Below are 18481 nucleotides of genomic sequence, written 5' to 3' on the forward strand. Positions count from 1 at the left end.
CTAACCTCCCTTTTCCTCTGGCAGCCACCAGTTTGTTCTCTGTAAGTATGAGTTTGTTTATTATTTAATTTGTCTATTTGTTTTGTTCTTTAGATTCCACATATGAGTGAAGTCATGTGATATTTGTCTTTCTCTGACTTATTTCACTTAGCTCTAGGTCCACTCATGCTGGCAAAATTTTTTAATGACTAACAATCTATTGTATGTATTTCCCATATCTGCTTTAGTTGTTCATCTATCATTGGAAACTGAAGTTGCTTCTATATATTGGCCACTCTCAGTCGTGCTGCCGTAAACATAAGTGTGCATATATCTTTCTGAATTAGTGTTTTTGTTTTCTTTAGGTGTATACCGAGAAGTAGAATTGCTGGATTCTATGGAATTTCTATAACTAAGTTTTTGAGGAGCCTCCACACTGTTTTCTGTAGTGGCTGCACCAGTGTGCATTCCCACCAACAGTGCATGAGGGTTCCCTTTTCTCCACGACTTTGCCAATACTTGTTATTTCTGGTCTTATTGATACTAGCCATTCTGACAGGTGTGAAGTAATATCTCATTGTGGTTTTGATTTGTATTTCCCTCATGATGAGTGATGTTGAGCACCTTTTCATGTGTCTTTTGGCCATCTGTATGCTTCTTTGGAAAAATGTCTATTCAGTTCCTTTGCCCATTTTTTAATTGGATTATTTACTTTTTTTGTGTTCTATGAGTTATTTATATACTTTGGATATTATCCCCTTATTGAACAGATGGTTTGTAAATATTGTCTCCCATTCAGTAAGGTGCCTTTTCATTTTGTTAATGGTTTCCTTCACTGTGGAAAAGGTTTTTATTTTGATGTAGTCCCACTTACTTATTTTTGCTTTTGTTGTCAGTGCCCGAAGAGACATATCCATAAATATGTTGCTAAGACCAGTGTCTGAGAGTTTACCGCTTATGTTTTCTTTTAGGATTTTTATGGTCTCAGATCTTACATTTAGGTCTTTGATCCATTTTGAGTTTGTTTTCGTATGTGCTTTAAGAAAGTGGTCCAGTTTCATTCTTTTGCATGTAGCTGTCCAGTTTTCCCCCGCTGTTTATTGAGGAGACTGACTTTTCTTCCTTATGTATTCTTGCTTTGTTTGTTGTAGATTAGTTGACCATACAATCATGGGTTTATTTTTCGATCCTCTATTCGTTGTGTTGGTCTGTGTGTCTATTTTTGTGTCAGTACCGTACTGCTCTGATGACTATAGCTCCGTTGTATAATTGGAAATCTGATATTCTGATACTGTCAGCTTTGTTTTGCTTTCTCAAGATTGCTTAGGCTATTTGGGGTCTTTTGTGGCTTCATACAAATTTTAGGATTATTTTGTTATAGTTCTGTGAAAAATGCTATTGGTATTTTGATAGGGATTGCACTGAATCTGTAGATTGCTTTGGGTATTATGGACATTTTAACAACATTAATTTTTCCAGTCCTTGAGCCATGGTATATCTTTTATTTGTGTCATCCTCAGTTTCTTTATCCAATGTCTTAAAGTTCTTGAATATAGTCTTTCACCTCCTTGATGAAATTTATTCCTATGTGTTTTATTCTTTTTGATACAAATGTCAGTGAGATCATTTTTAAATTTCTCTTTCTGCTAGTATTTATTGGTATAGAGAAATGATACAAATTTCTGTTAATTTTGCATCCTACAACTTTAATGAATTCATTTATTCTGATAGTTTTTGGGGGGAGTCTTTGGGTTTTCTATATATAGTGTCGTGTAATCTCTAAGAACTGTTTTACTTCTTCCTTATCAATTTAGATGCCTTTCTTTCTTTTTCTTGTCTGATTGCTGCAGCTAGGCGTTCCAGCACTATGTTGATAAAAGTGGTGAGAGGAGACATCCTTTTCTTGTTCCTGATCTTAGAGGGAAAGCTTTTAGCTTTTCACTGCTTAGTATGATGTTAGCTGTGGGTTTGTCATGTATCACCTTTATTACATTGATGAAATGATCTTTTGAGTGATTAACACCTATACTAAGGAACATTATCCTATTTCAGAACTTAAATTAAAAAAAAAAAACTTCGTTCAGTCTACCTTGTATGTTTCTCCTGTGAGTCTCTTTTACTATTCACACAGACACTTTCCTTCTGTCACCAGACATGTGGAAGTTTCCCCCAACACCATGCAGTTCTTCCTGAAACCATCTGGAGGGGTCCTACAATTCAATTCAGCTCTAACACTATCTACCTGAATATAATGTCAGATACCACAAGTTAAAGGCTCAGTCCCACAAGACTGCTGCCACCCCACTTTGGATACCGATAGTAAGTAGTAGGTCCCAGGTTACCCACAACTTCTTTCCAACGTGGCTGCAAATCAGGTTCCCGTGATCCCTTCCTCAGGTTTGATTAATTTGCTAGAGTGGCTTACAGAACTCAGAGAAATACTTATATTTATCAGTTTTTTAAAGGATATGATAATGGATACAGATGAACTAGATGAAGAGATACATAGGGCAAGGTCTGGGAGGATCCAGAGCATAGGAGCTTATGTCCCTGTGGAGTTGGGGTATATCATTGTCCTGGTGTGCATGTGTTCAACAAACTAGATGCTCTCTGAACCCCATACCGTTGAATTTTTTATACCAAGTTTATTAGCCAAGTATAAGGCACCACATGAAGACATATTCAGATCTTCAAAGTTTCAAAAAAAAATACATGACCCATGTCCCCTCTCAGAAAGCATGGGAAAACATACACAGTATTATAATGAATGAGTAAACCAAAAAAGAGGAAATCATAGTACAGGAAACAGGATAGCCAGCACAGAGAGAGGTAAAGGGAATTCCAGGATATTTAAGAGATGTCCAAGGATGACAGTTTGTATCAGGCCTGGAAAACAATGAGACTAGAAAGAAGCAGGAAGACAGAAAACTGATACAGATATCTTCAAGGGGGAAAAAAGTGAAACTGGTATTTGTTGTGTTTGAGTATATTGGGAACAGATTTTTAAGACTTACAAGGTATTTCAAGGTGAATTAGTAATATATATTTAGAAAATCAAGTGAATGAAAAAATGAAGCTTGCCATATATGGCCTTTATTATGTTGATGTTCATTCCCTCTATATCCACTTTGTTGAGAGCTTTTATCATAAATCATTGTTGAGTTTTGCCAAATGTTTTTTCTGCATCTATTGAGATGATAATATGTTTTATCCTTAACTTTGTTAATGTAATATATTACATTGATTGATTTGTGAATGTTGAACTATCCTTGCATCCCTGGAATAAATCCCACTTGACTGAGGTGTGTGATCCATTTAATGTATTGTTGAATTCAGTTTGCTAATATTTTGTTGAGAATTTTTTATCTACATTCATTAGGGATATTGGCCTGTAATTTTCTTTTCTTGTAGTGTCCTTGTCTGGTTTTAGTATCAGAGTAATGCTGGCCTCATAAAATGAGTTTGAAAACATTCCTGCCTCTTCTGTTTTTGGAAGAGTTTGAGAAGGATTGGTATTAATTCTTTGAATGTTAGGTAGACTTCACTAGTGAAGCCATCTGGTATGGGAATTTTGTTTTTGTTGGGAGGTTTTTGATTACTGATTCAATCTCCTTACTATTAATCAGTCTGTCCAAATTTTCTATTATTTCCTGATTCAGTTTTGAGAGTTTTTTTTTTTCTAGGAGTTTATCCATTTCTTTTAGGTTGTCCAATTTGTTGGCATATAATTGTTCATATTAGTTTTTTTATGATCCTTTGTTTTTATGGTGTCAGTTGTAACATTTCCTCTTTCATTTCTTTCTTTTTTTTTTTTTTAAAGATTTTATTTATTTATTTATTTATTTGACAAGAGATCATAAGTAGGCAGAGAGGCAGGCAGAGAGAGAGCGGGGAGACAGGTTCCCTGCTGAGCAGAGAGCCCGATGCGAGGCTCGATCCCAGGACCCTGAGATCATGACCTGAGCTGAAGGCAGAGGCCCAACCCTCTGAGCCACCCAGGCGCCCTCCTCTTTCATTTCTGATTCTGTTTATTTGAGTTCTCTTTTTTCTTCCCTTGGTAAGTGTAGCTAACGGTTGTCAATTTTGTTTTATCTTTTAAAGAAACCAGCTCTTAGTTTGTTGACCTTCTCTATTGCCTTTTTAGTTTCTACTTCATTTCTTTCCACTCTGATCTTTGCTATTTCCTTTTATGACTTTGGACTTTGTTCCTCTTTTCTAGTTTCTTGAGATGTAGAGTTAAGATGTTGTTTACTTGTTAGGGTTCTTTCTTAATGTAGGCATTTATCACTATGAACTTCCCTCTCAGACTGCTTTTGTTTCATCCCATAAGTTTTGGTATGTTGTATTTTCATTTTCATTTGTTCTCAAATTCTAAATTCCTCTTTTGACTTCTTCTTTGACTCATTGGGTTGTTGTGGTTTTTTTTTGTTTTGTTTTTTTTTTTTAGTAGCATGTGATTTAATCTCCACATATTTCTGAATTTTCCTTTTCTTTTGGTAATTGATTTAGAGTTTCATACCATTGTGTTCAGAAAAGCTTGATATAATTTCATTCTTCTTAAATTTATTAAGACTTGTTTTGTGGCTAATATAATCCATCCTGGAGAACTTAATATGTGCACTTGAGAAAGAATGTGTCTGTTTCTTGTGGATGGAATGATCTGTGTATATCTGTTCAGCCCATCGTATCAAATGTGTCTTTTGAGGCCAATGTTTCCTTATTATATTACTTTTAATTTTTATTCAATTTATTTAAACTAATAGAAAAACCCAGTTCACCCATTTCTCCCACCCCCAGCTCTTGCAACCACCAGTCTCTTTTCTGTATCTATAAGCTTGGTTTGTTAGTTTTGGGTTTTTAATTTTTTTTTAGATTCCACATATAAGATAAATCATATATATATATTTTTCTGTATGACTTATTTCACTTACCATAATGCTGCCAAGTTCCATCCATGTTGTCGCAAAAGACGAGATCTCACAGTTGACAGCTAACATTATACTCAGTGGTGAAAAGCTGAGAGCTTTTTCTCTAAGATCAGGAACAAGACAGAATGCCCATTTTTCCACTTTTATTTAACATAGTATTGGAAGTCCTAGCCAGAATAGTTAGGCAAGAAGAAGAAATAAAAAGCATTCAGATCAAAGAGGTAGAAATAAAACTGTTACATTTTGCTGACGACTTAATACAATATTTAGAAAAACCTAAAGACTCCACCAAAAACAATGATAATAAATGAATTCAGTAGAGTCACAGGATTCAAAATCAATATATAAAAATCTGTTACATTTCTCTATACTAAAAACAAACTATCAGGACAAAAAGGAAAACAATGAGAATATACCATTTTTCAATATTTATGCACCCATTATAGGGAGTACCCAAATATATAAAGCAAATATAAACAAACCTAAAGGGAAAAATAGACAATGATACAATAATCATTGGGAGCTCAGTACACTACTTTCAACAATGGATAGATCATCCGGACAGAAAATCCATAAGGAAACATCGGACTTGGACTATACTTTAGACCATATAGAACTAGCAGACATATAAAGAACATTCTCTCTAACAGCAACAGAATATACATTCCTTTCAAGCACCCATGGAAACATATCCAGGATAGATCAGTTGTTAGGTCATAAAACAAGTCTTAACAAATTTAAGAAAACTGAATTTATTTCAGGTAACTCTTCGGACCACAATGGAATTAAACTAGAAATCAGTAACAGGATGAAAATTGAAAAATTCACAAATATGTGGAAATTAAGCAACATACTCTTGAACAACTAATAGGTCAAAGAAGAAATAAAAAATATCATGAGACAAATGAAAATGAAAATTTTTATACATTAATAGTGAGCTATTAAAAAAATGAATACAATTCCATTTATAATAGCATCAAAAAGAATAAAATATTTAGGAATAAATTTAACCACAAATGTGAAAGATCTGTACTCTGGAAACCGTGAAACATTGATGAAGGAAATTGAAGGAGACACACATAAATGGAAAGATATCTTATGTTCATTGATTGGAAGAAGGAATATTGTTAAAATGTCCATACTACCCAAAGTGATCCACAGTTTAAAAGCCGTCTATCAAAATTCCAATGGTATTTTTCACAGATGCAAAAACAAACAAACAAAATACAGTCCTAAGATTCATGTGAAACTACAAAGAACTCCAAATAGCTAAAGCAGCCTTGAGCAAGAAGAGCAAAGTTGGAGGCATCACACTTTCTGATTTCAAATTATATTACAAAGCTACAGTAATTAGAACAGTATGATATGGGCATAAAAGACACATAGATGAATGGGACAATATGGAGACCCCAGAAGTAAACCTATGCTTAAACAGTCAATTACTCTTTGGCGAAGGTGCCAAAAATACATGATGGGCAAAAGAATCTCTTCAATAAATGATTTTGGGACAACTGGATAGATATCCTCATGCAGAAGAATGATACCAGACCTTTATGTTTCACCGCACATAAAAATCAACTCAAGATGGATTAAGGACTTAAATGTAAGACCTGAAATTGTCCTAGAAGATACCAGGGGCTCCTTGGCCAAGAGTTTTTTGAATATGACAAAAAAGCACAGACAACAAAAGCAAAAATTATCAAGTGAGACCACATCGAACTAAAAAGTGTTTTGCATAGCCAAGGAAGCAATAATGACAAGGCAACCTATGGAATGGGAGAAAATGTTTGTAAACCATATATCTGATAAGGGGTTTACATTAAAAATCTATAAGGAGGGGCGCCTGGGTGGCTCAGTGGGTTAGGGCCTCTGCCTTCGGCTCAGGTCATGATCCCAGGGTCCTGGGATTGAGCCCCGCATCGGGCTCTCTGTTCAGCAGGGAGCCTGCTTCCTCTTCTCTCTCTGCCTGCTTCTCTGCCTACTTGTGACCTCTGTCTGTCAAATAAGTAAATAAAATCTTTAAAAAAAAATAAAAAAAAAATCTATAAGGAACTCTTACCACTCAATAGCTAAAAACAAGTAATCCAATTAAACATGGACAGAGGACCTGAACAGACGTTTTCCAAAGAACATATACCCAATGGGTATATTTAAAAAGCTCTTTAACATCACTAATAATCAGGGAAGTATAATTCAAAACCACAGTGAGATATCACCTCACACCTGCCACGATGACTCTTATCAGAAAGTCAAAGGATAATAAGTGTTGGTGAGGATGTAGAGAAAAGAGAACTTTTATATACCGTTGGTGGGAATGTAAACTGGTATAAACATTATGGAAAACAGTATGGAGGCTTTTCTAAAAATTAAAAATAGAACTATGATTTGATCCATCTATCCCATTTCTGGGTGTTTGTCTGAAGGAAATAAAGGTCTACAAGGTCTTTGTCTATTAGAAAATAATACAATGATATTTTTACTTTTAGAATTTTAATTTCTGATTTTGTATATAGCCAAATTTTTATTCCCTTGGATATTATGCATATTTCAAAAATTAGTGTACATGTTTTTCAAAGGATTATTTTTTCTCTGAAATGTTTGACTTTCAAATTTTGATTCCTCCTTATATTTAATTTTATTACATTTAGGGTTTTAAAACCTTCTTCTATAAAATCTGTAGTTTGTAGCTGAATTGGATGGAAACATAGGATCCACTTAAGAGAAATTGTTTGGCCAAATCTATTTAGTTAAACACTTAAGATCAATACTTGCTCAATGTCTAAAAGAGGAAATAGCAAATGGCTATAACCTTTCATTTTTACTTTAATTTTAATGCTTAAATACCTAATTTCTTTTTTTTTTTTTAAGATTTTATTTATTTATTTGTCAGAGCGAGCGAGCACAGGCAGACAAAGTGGTAGGCAGAGGCAGAGGGAGAAGCAGGCTCCCCGCGGAGCAAGGAGCCCGATGTGGGACTCGATCCCAGGACCCTGGGATCATGACCTGAGCCGAAGGCAGCCGCTTAACCAACTGAGCCACCCAGGCGTCCCAAATACCTAATTTCTAAAACCGGATTAGCACTTACACATGTTGAGTATAAAATTAAAATTCATCTTTAGAAAGTTTTATTTATTAATAGTAGTAAAACAAAACTGTTAGACAAACCGGGAGTTTGAAACACAAAAGATAATTCACAAACTTACTTTTAATTTGAGGTGGTAGAAGACAAAGGCCCTGAAAGGATTCTTTCTTCATGCCCCGAAAAAAAATTTATCACTAGATTTTTGGTTAAACGCGATAGATTGGCCACACACATTTATAATCTCTCCTTTCTGAGTTACCACTAAATTACATGAAAGGAACCCATAAAGGGGTTGTATAAAATGAATACATCCACAAAGTCAAGGAAGAAGATTGAGGAGGAAGATCTCAGTAGATAGTAGATCAACATGTATTTGGAAGATGAAAAATGAATGCAAGAGAGTGCCAGAAGAGCAGGGGAAAATGCCGGTTGCACTGCAGAGCTTCCCGGAAAGGCTTAGGACTTGAATGCATCAGGTTTCATGTGAGGCAGTTAAATGGGGTATTAAATGAACTTTGTATACAGAGAGATTGGACCTTTTGTCTTTTTGTCAATCCCTTAAAGACTGGCTAACAATGCCCTTACGAAGGAGACTGGTGATATTTCTTCTGAGAAAATTCATTGGAAGAGGGTCTGTGGACACCGAAGGGCAGGCGAGAATCATACTAAAAGCAGAATTCTGAGCCCCTTGATTTAATCTCAAAACTTCCACCACAGAAATCTTTAGCCTTCCTAATCTTCAACCAAAGAGAATACCGGAAAGTTCTTCAAAGAGCCTTGAATGACCCCACAAAAAAAGTGCCTCCAGGTATTGACATTTGGTGATTCCCTCAAGCTGGTTGATTACTCTGCAGTGAAATCCCAAGTCTGTAAGCTATACTCATACACATAAAGCTTCCAATAAGTTTTACAGGCTTTCTACTGAAGTAAAACATGTTCAGTAAATATGGATATACTTATACAGATGTATATATAACAAAATTTTAAGTGTAAAGGTTGAGGAATTTTCTTAAACTTAATGTAATCGTGTCATCAGCATTAAGATCAAGAGATAGATAATTAGCAGTACCATAGAAGCTTCCCTTCCATACTTTTCCAGTCACTACTACCAACAGAGGTAGACCAGTATCCCAACTACTAGTGCTATAGATTAATTTTGCCTTTTTGAGCTTTATATAGGAATATTATCAGGAATCAGAAAGGCACTAAAGTTTGCAACAGCAACATTGGAAGCTAGAAAACAGTAGAACAGTGTCTTAATTCCTGAAGGAAAATTATTAACAACTTAGAATCATACACTCTAGTGTAACCTTTTATTATGAAACATATATATATATATATAAACATATGTTTATATAAATGAAATTATACAATACATACACATTTGAATCTAATTTTTTTTGTTCAGTTTTGTGTTTGTGAGATTCATTCATGTTGTGTAATTGTAGTTTATTCAGTACAACACCACAATTATTTATGCATTCCCCTATTGATGGGCAATATCCCATTGTTGTCTCTGGGTAGTTTCCAATCTGGAGCTCTTAGAAATTATTCTTCCATGAACATTTTTACACATTATTTAGTGAAATACATACACATTTGTCTTGGGTATATACCTTGAAGTAGAATATTGAGTCCATCACATTTCGGTGCTTCATTCTAACATATAAAGAAAGCCAGTGATTACTAGGTATTTGAATAAATCCTCCAAAAGAAACAGAGAACAGAAATGAACTCAGAGTCAAAATGAAAAATTCCATAGAAGAATTTGAGGAAATTTCCAGAAAGCAGAACAAAAAGACAAAAGAAGTAGGAAATAGGAAAGTTATGTCTGATAAGGGAAGACGTATAAAAATAAATTATAAGAAAACTTCCCTAAAGCCACATAGAAAGAATTCTCAGCACAAGAGATGTAAAAGACTCATATCAAGGCATATCATTATGAAATTTCTGAACACCATGAATAAAATGAAGATTCAGAGGAAAGAAACAATTCACACTCAAAGGGTCAGGAATCAGAAAGGCACTAGAATTTGCAACAACATTGGAAGCTAGAAAGAGTAGAACAAGATCTTAATTCCTGAAGGAAAATTATTAACGACTTAGAATTCTACACTCTAGTGTAACCTCTTATTAGGCATAAGGGTAAAATGAATTCATTTTCAGACATGCAAGGCTTAAAAAAGTTACCTTCTGGACCGCTTTCTCAGGAAGCTTCTGAAGGATGCACTCCAGAAAGACATGGGATGAAAGAGCTAGAGATTCACCACAGAGATGAAGGGAGTTGTCAGGGTGATAGTGCGAAGTCCTACATAGAGCTAGCTGTACAGCAGGCCCCGAGAGCAACCAGTCTGATTGCAGCAGGAGGATAGAAGTTTCTGGGAAGGACATTTCCAGGAATTTTTTTTTAAAGAAGAAAAGACTTTAAGTAATTTTCTGGCATTTGAGTATTTGAAAAATGATAAATGTTTTAGCTGACTCCGTAAACTAGGAGATTATAAAGTATGGCTTATAGGGAACAATATTTCATAGTGATCATATCATAACTACTGATGACTGATTTATCAATCATCAGTCATGTCAGGATATAGGTTTTTGGGGTGGAAATTAGTTGTGTTAGAGAGCTAAATTCTCACATGATGTATTAAAAATTGAAAAATGGCAGTATAAACATATTATTTGGAAGTATAGAAGTTGGGGCACCTGGGTGGCTCAGTCAGTTAAGCACCTGACTCTTGATCTCAGCTCAGGTCTTGGTGTCAGGGTTGTGAGTTTAAGCCCTATGTTGGGCTCTGCACTACATGTGGAGCCTACTTAAAAAAGAAAAGTATGGAAGTAAATACCAAGAGAAACAGTTAAAAAAAAAAAAAGAAAAAAGAAAGTTATTTGTTTTTAATGACTGAAACCGGGAGGAGAAGGAGAGGGGCTGAAGGGACTATTATTTTGTACTTCCTGATCCTTTGACATTGTTGGATCATTTTAAAAAGTGATAAAATATATTCTTACATTACTTGGTGAACTACATACTAAAACATTAATGATAAGTTATTTCAAGGGACAATAGGATTAAAGTGTCCCCAGTAAAAGGGAGTCAGATATAGAAAGAAATAAATATAAGTTTACCTTTTGTATTTAAAAGGGCTTTTTACCCTTATTTCTGGTTTTGTTTTGTTTTATCCTAGGGCTTCAAAAACAAACCAAAAAAGATGGGTCACATAAAACCAGACTTGATTGACGTTGACTTAATCAGAGGTGAGTTCTAAAGTTGGTTTATGTATTTTATTATATTATTTCATTGTAGTGCTAGAGATTCTTTTTTAGATACCTTCCCTCTATTAGGATGGTGTATTTTAATTTCCAAAGGGAATATTCTTCCCTCATCATTCAGGCCTTGGGATTTTTTTTTCCCCTTTGCTTTGGTTCTTTGTGGCTATGTAAGCACATTAGGTGAAAGAGGGATGAACTTGGAAACTGCTGTTGTGTAAAAAATACATTGTATAACATTCAAGTCAGCCTGATTTATTTTGAGCTCCTGTCCTAGTGATTGAGGCAAGAAGTTATTGTATTTAATGAACATCTAAGAGGATTCTTTTTTTTTTTTTTTTAAGATTTTATTTATTTGACACAGAGAGAGAGACCACAATTAGGCAGAGAGAGAGGGGGAAGCAGGCTCCCTGCTGAGCAGAGAGCCCAATGCAGGACTTGATCCCAGGACCCTGGGATCAGGACCTGAGCGGAAGGCAGAGGCTTAACCCGTTAAGCCACCCAGGCGCCCCTAAGAAGATTCTTTTTAACCAGACAGGTTATGTGGTGATTTTTGCTCTCAGCTGTTTTTAATACAGTGTTAACAAGTAGGCATTAGTATAGTGTATGTAAATGTTTGATGTTTCGTTTTATTGTATATTTAAAGGCTCAACATTTGCCAAAGCCAAACCTGAAATTCCATGGACATCTCTGACTCGGAAGGGGCTTGTACGAGTTGTGTTTTTCCCCTTGTTCAGCAACTGGTGGATTCAGGTGACCTCTTTAAGAATCTTTGTTTGGCTGCTACTGCTTTACCTCATGCAAGGTAATTAGAGGGCTGGAAAAAATTATGACGGTTTCTTTTTGCTGCTTTTGCTATTAGATAATGCAGACTTTACTGTTCTTACATTTACCCTTTCATTTGAGAGTTTAAAGTGCAAAGAATGAAGGGATATACACCATTTGGAGATCTTAGATTTATTTGTACACAGAAGGCAAACCAATTGTCCAACTCATCTTTCTTGAATTTCTTTCCACCTGTCTTACCGGCCAGGCCTTTTCAATCTTTGTTCTGTGTGACCTCTGAATATTGGATTACCTCAAGGTTGGATCCTGGATTCTCTTCTCTAGGTACTCATCAAACCCCTTTGTTTAAACATAGCTGGTAAACTGGTGATTCTCAAATTTATATCTTCAGGCCAGATTTCTGCTGAACTTCAGACTTGTAAATCTAACTGCCTGCTTTTAGGCATTTATGTAGAGAGATTTAATAGGTATCTTGAACCTATCATATCCAACATGGAACTCTGGGATTTTTTTTCCCTGTCATGGTCCATTACACCAGTATCGCCTTGCCTTCAGCACTAGAATATTGTCTACTCTGAGCCTGCTCTTTACCAACCATTCTTTTCACAGCAATTAGAGAAATCTTTTACAGTAGAATCCATATCATGTCATTTTCCTGCTTAAAACCCTGAGAGACTTCTCACTGGCGTTGGAGTGAAATCAGTCCTCACTACAGCCTGCAGGGCCCTCCATGATCTGTTCCCTGTTTGCCTCTCAGAGGTCATGTCCTACCGCTCTCCTCCTTGCCTGCTGGAGGCATCATGGCCCTTTTTCCACGCTGCACACAGAGCTCTTCCTTCTGTTTGAAGCAATCTTACGGATTTTCACATGGCTATCTTTTTTCTCATCTTTAGGATCTAAACTCAGATGAAACTTTCACTGGGCAGCCATCCCTATCTATACTTTTTTTTTTTCAATTTTTATTTCTTTTCAGTGTCCCAGAATTCATTGTGTATGCTTTCTAAATAGTCCTACCGTTCCCGGGGAATCTATTTTAATTTCTGTATTACACAACTACCTGATGTTGGCTTTTCTCTTCTCACTACGTGCAGGAGCCCAGCACATTCTCTTTACCACTGTATGGACACTGCCTACTGGGAATACTTTGTGAAATGGGACCATGTGCACACTCTGGTTATACCCGAACAACAAGACATGAATTAGAACAGAGTAGGGGAAGGTTGAGTTAAGGTGGAAGGATTTGGGGTGATTTTTGTTTTCTTTTATCTCTGTCGGTTTTTTTGAGTTAAGTTATAGAGGGAAAGATAAGTGTCTGAATTTACAAATCTGTAAGTTTAGTTTTCTAAAGTTGTGTACAGTGCTGTCCAATACAGTTTCTGTGGTGATAGAAATGTTCTGTGTCTGCCTTATCCAGTCCTATGTGGCTGTTGAGGACATGGGAATAGTGTGAATAAGGAATCATAGTTTTAGTTTTATTTCGTTGTCATGAAATGGCTGTCATTTTAATGGCTGGGTAATATTCCGTCATATGGATACACCATCATGGATACACACTATCATTTAAAATGATCATTTTCATGTCTGTGAGTCTCTCATATGGATTTGCCATAAATACTTTTTATAGCTAGTTAATATTCCATTATATAAAAGTACCACAACTTCTATAACAGTTCCCATATTGTAAGCATTTAGATCGTTCTTGGGTTTTTTTTTCTATTAATTATGCCATTGTGAACAAAATTTTCCATATTTTATATTTCCTTAGAATTTCTTCTCTGAAATAGAATTAAGAGATCAAAGAATATAAACATCTTAAGGCTTTTAGTACATAAATCAAATTGCTGGTGGTATACTTCTTTTGGAAAGTAGTGGATGAGAGTGCCTGTTTTACCAGAGTCTGGCCAGCATTATTATAATTTTAAAGATTGTTACCTAATTGGATGTACAAAAAAATTGTGTTTGCTCATTTGGTCTGCATTTTTTGGGTAGCTTGTAAAGGTGAGGTTAAATATCTTTTCACATGTTCATTATTGAAGAATTTCTTTCTTACTGAGATATATTAAATTATATATGTTAAATTTTCTTTTTTTGTTTTGCTTAAGATTTTATTTTTCTATTTGTCAGTGAGTGTGAGAGAGACCATAAGCAGGGGGAGTGGCAGACAGAGGGAGAAGCAGGCTCCCTACTGAGCAAGGAGCCCAATGCAGCACTTGATCCCAGGATCATGACCTGAGCCGAAAGCAGATGCTTAACCTACCAACCCATCCAGGAGTCCATATACATTAAATTTTCATATACACCTTGGTCTCTTTCTAAACACATATTCTGCACAATTGATTTGTCTTGTTATTCTCATATCTGCACCACATTTCTTTAATTACTATAGTTGTTTAATATGTAGTAGCATTGAGCAGAAATATTCCTCTAGTATTTTTTCCCAGTATTTTCTGAGGTGTTTTTACCTACTTATTTTTTTCAAAATAATTTAGAATTATTTTATCCTAATCAGAACAAATAATTTGGAATTAAACTGTAATCTCCCGCTTCCCATGAAGATATAGATATATTTGGGGGGAATGGGAAGAAAATAGATCTATCTTACCTTTTAATCAAGTCTTCTGTTCTATTTCCCAGTAAAGCTTTGTAGGATTTTTATTTCTTATGAGGCCTGCTTAGATCTTCTTAAAGTTAAACTCAGATTTTTTTTTATTTTGCTAAAATATACACAACATTTAATTTACCCTCCTCACCATTTTTAAGTTTACAGTTGGTGGCATCAAGGCCACTTGTGTTGCTGTGCAACCATCACTACCATCCATCTCCAGAACTTTCTTCATCTTTCCAAACTGAAACTCTACCTATAAAACAGTAATTGCCTGACTCTCCGGTTCCTCCTGAAGCTCAGGCCCCTGGCAACCGTTCTATTTTCTTTTTCTGTGAATTTGACTACTTAGATACCTCATGCAAGTGGAGGCAGGGGTATTTGTCCTTTTGAGCTTGGCCTGTAGCACTTAGCCTGTTTTTAAGGCTCATCCATACACAGCATGTATGCTTCCTTCTTTTAAAATGATGAGTAAGAATCCATTATACGTATGTCCCATATTTTGTTCATATATTCACCCATCAGTGGACGCTTCAGTGCTTCCCCATGAAAGTGAAATATTTGTTTTTATTTTTGTTGTTGCTCCTGCAGATACGACACTTTTTTTGTTTTATAAATTTCACCTGGTTAGTGCTGTTACATTTGAAAGCTGTTAGTTTATGTTTATTAAGAATACTGCTTAATGCATTCTATTAAACCCTCATTAATTTTAATAGTTTTTCAGTGCTTCTTTCACATTTTCTAACCATACAGCCACGTTGCTGGTAAATAATGAAAATCTGGTCTCCTCCTTTTTCATACATTTCATTTGCTATGATTGAATTAGTCGGCATTTTCAGAGCAGCATTAAGTAGTAACTGTAAGAATGCTCATCCTTTTGTTCCTGGTTCTGAGTGTCTTTCTCAGTATGATGCATGTTCATTTCCTCTTTGGTATATTAGGGACATATTTTTATATTCCTAGTATTTTAGAAGAGATTGGCATTTAAGATTAATTATAAATCAGGAACAAATGTTGATTTTTATGGAATGCTTTTTCACTATAGGAGTTGGCCAAACTCACAGGTTAAAGGTATGGTCCTTTGTAAGATTCCCCCCACTTCAGACACCAGCCTCACTTTGGGAGTCCCCAGGGCTACCCTTACTTCTGACCCACTGGCTACAGTTTTGAAGGTCCCCTACTGATTCCTTTGATAATTCACTAGAATGACTCCCAGAATTTGGGAAAGTGCTATACTTAAAATTACAGTTTTATTATTCTAAAAGTTTTATTGTATGAATTAGAAGAGATGCATAGTTTGGGAGGATTCCAAAGAGGAAGTTTTCATCATTCTCAGGGATATGGTACACTTTTTGCCATGATGGGTAGCAGTACTAATAGACTGTTGCCAGTTGGGGATGCTCACCCAAGCTTTGGTATCCAGAATTTTTACTGAGGATTTATTGTATAGACATAACTAGTTGAGTCATTGGCCAAGTAGGCAACTCAGTCTTCAGCCTTCCCTCCTACCTCTCCCCCAGAGGTCAGGCTGATACACTGTGGCTCAAAGCCTCAACCCTCTAATCACATGGTTGGTTTCTCTGGTATGGCTAACCCCATCTGTAGTCACCTCGTTGGCACGAACTATCAGGTTTGGTCCAAGAGGCCCACTGTGAATAACTTCCATCACTTGAGAAATTCCAAGGATTTAGAGGTTACCTCCCAGGAATCAGGGACAAAGGCCTTTTACCCAATTGTCAATTGAGATAATTTGTATATATGTGACCCAGATTACATGTTATTAAATTATCAGATTAAATCATTTCAGTCTACAAATATGTAAATGCCTACCATGTCTATACATGTATTGTTCTATCAAGGCTCTGAGATAGATTTTTCCTTCCAGCATAAACCCTGCATGGTCTTGGTGAATTATTCAGATTTATTCAGATTTATGGTATTTTAATTACTCATTCAACAAATATTAAGTATCCATTATGTGCTACTTACTGATCTAGCTATAGCAGTGAGCCAAATAGACAAAAATCCCCTCATTCACAGTGCCTGCCTTTCAGTAGTAAATTTCTGTCCATATTCACAAGCCAGCAAGGTTTGTAGTTTATTGTTTTGGTGCTATCATTGTTATATTTGGGTGATAGGGTGTTAGGGTATGAAATGAATTTGCTAGCTTTTTCTCCACATAGGAATAGTTGATACATCACAAGAATTATCCTTGTGTTAAAGTCTGAAAGAACTGATCTGTGAAATTGTATCTGGATTTTTTGGGATGTAATTTTTGATGTTTTCCTGTTCCTTTCACCACTGATTCTTTGGACAGTTCATATGTGTGTATGAAGAGGCAGTATAGCATAGTAGTTTAGAGTAAGGACTCTAGAGCCCAGTTGCCTTCGTTCAAATCCCAGCTTTGCTAACTGCTGCTGGTACAGGTGTGGGCCTTGGAAAAATACTGGTCCTCTGAGCAGAACAACACTTTGTAGTATGTATCATACAGCATTTAGCTGTTTGATGGTGAAGAGCCTTTTGAAGTATCTAGATTCTTATACTGCAGGGAAAGCAAATCCTTCAAACCCATTATTCTTCTCTTGCTCTGTGACCTAAGGCCTCAAGTTTTCACTCAACTGATGTGCAGGTGGATTGCACTGTCGAAAATTATGTGCTTTTTCCTTGTACTTTTCAGATTGATAGGTTTTTGTAGCAATAGTTTATGCAGTTGCTAGAATTAGATATAAAGATGAGCCTTTCTTTATGTCTTACATTTTGAAACCTCTTCTTTTCAGTTCTAGCACTCGTGTTGTATTTTATGATGCCTATTGTGAATGTAAGTGAAGTGCTTGGACCCTTGTGCCTTATGTTACTCATGGGAACTGTCCACTGTCAGATCGTGTCTACTCAGATAACAAGGCCATCGGGAAACAATGGAAATCGGAGAAGAAGGTAAGATGAGAAATTACACTTGTAGTTGTATATTTTCTAGGAGAGACATTGTACATGCTTACAAAATCCTCAATGAAATTAATTACAAATCTTCTGTTTTGCATGCCTTTTGAAATTATTTTTTTGGCTCTCACTTTTCTTCCTGATGATAGGAAACATTGTCATGACCTTTTAATCCCAGGTGGGATTTTGTCATTCAGTACAGTTGTTTTAAAGGAAAAATCTGATACTATATTGTACTTTATTAAAATTTACCTTAAATAGGGATGTTGAAAACACATTTGTCAAAATATAGTCTCAATCAAAATTTGGTGAAAATTCACTATAAATAAGGGTGTTAGTACATTAGGTAGTGCTACTAAAATTTTAACCTTTTTTTCAATGGTACATAATAAAAATGGATTTCTAAGTATTCTGAGCTTTTAATAGAGAGGAATTTGACATTTCTACACATTGAGATCATATCATGTTTTTATTGGTTATGTGCTATGTGTGGTTTTGGAACTGTTAAAGTTTTTTTTTTTTTTTTTAATGTTATCATTCCTCAGAATATCTGTAGATTTTTGTTCCCCTAAACAGTTACTAAAGATTTTTTTTTTAAAGATTTTTTATTTATTTATTTGACAGACAGAGATCACAAGTAGGCAGAGAGGCAGGCAGAGCAGCAGGCAGAGAGAGAGGAGGAAGCAGGCTCCCCGCTGAGCAGAGAGCCAGATGTGGGGCTCGATCCCAGGACCCTGAGATCATGACCTGAGCTGAAGGCAGAGGCTTTAACACAGTGAGCCACCCAGGTGCCCCTAAAGATTTTTTTTTAATTTGGTGTGATGAATTTCAATATATTTATTCTTATTTTTGAATGTTATTTTCAAAACTTTTTTTTCAAAAAAAGGATTCCTTGATAATTCT

At 35.6% G+C, this 18481-nt stretch overlaps 1 protein-coding gene across 3 annotated transcripts in view; it reads left to right on the forward strand.

Annotated features, from left to right (window-relative positions):
• The window catches only part of PHTF1 (putative homeodomain transcription factor 1), a gene marked incomplete at its 3' end in the record, with an annotated part of 43792 nt that overhangs the window by 8195 nt on the left and 17116 nt on the right, over positions 1-18481 (forward strand). For 2 of the 3 annotated variants that reach the window (XM_080802745.1, XM_080802744.1), the window contains exons 4-6: positions 11172-11241; positions 11900-12058; positions 17419-17575. In XM_080802745.1, the coding sequence (XP_080658871.1) occupies positions 11172-11241; positions 11900-12058; positions 17419-17575 (386 nt within the window). The remainder of the gene's footprint in view (positions 1-11171; positions 11242-11899; positions 12059-17418; positions 17576-18481) is intronic. The other variant, XM_080802746.1, reaches the window with a different exon arrangement.

Source organism: Martes martes (assembly GCF_963455335.1).
Source record: "Martes martes genome assembly, chromosome: 4".
NCBI lineage: Eukaryota > Metazoa > Chordata > Mammalia > Carnivora > Mustelidae > Martes > Martes martes.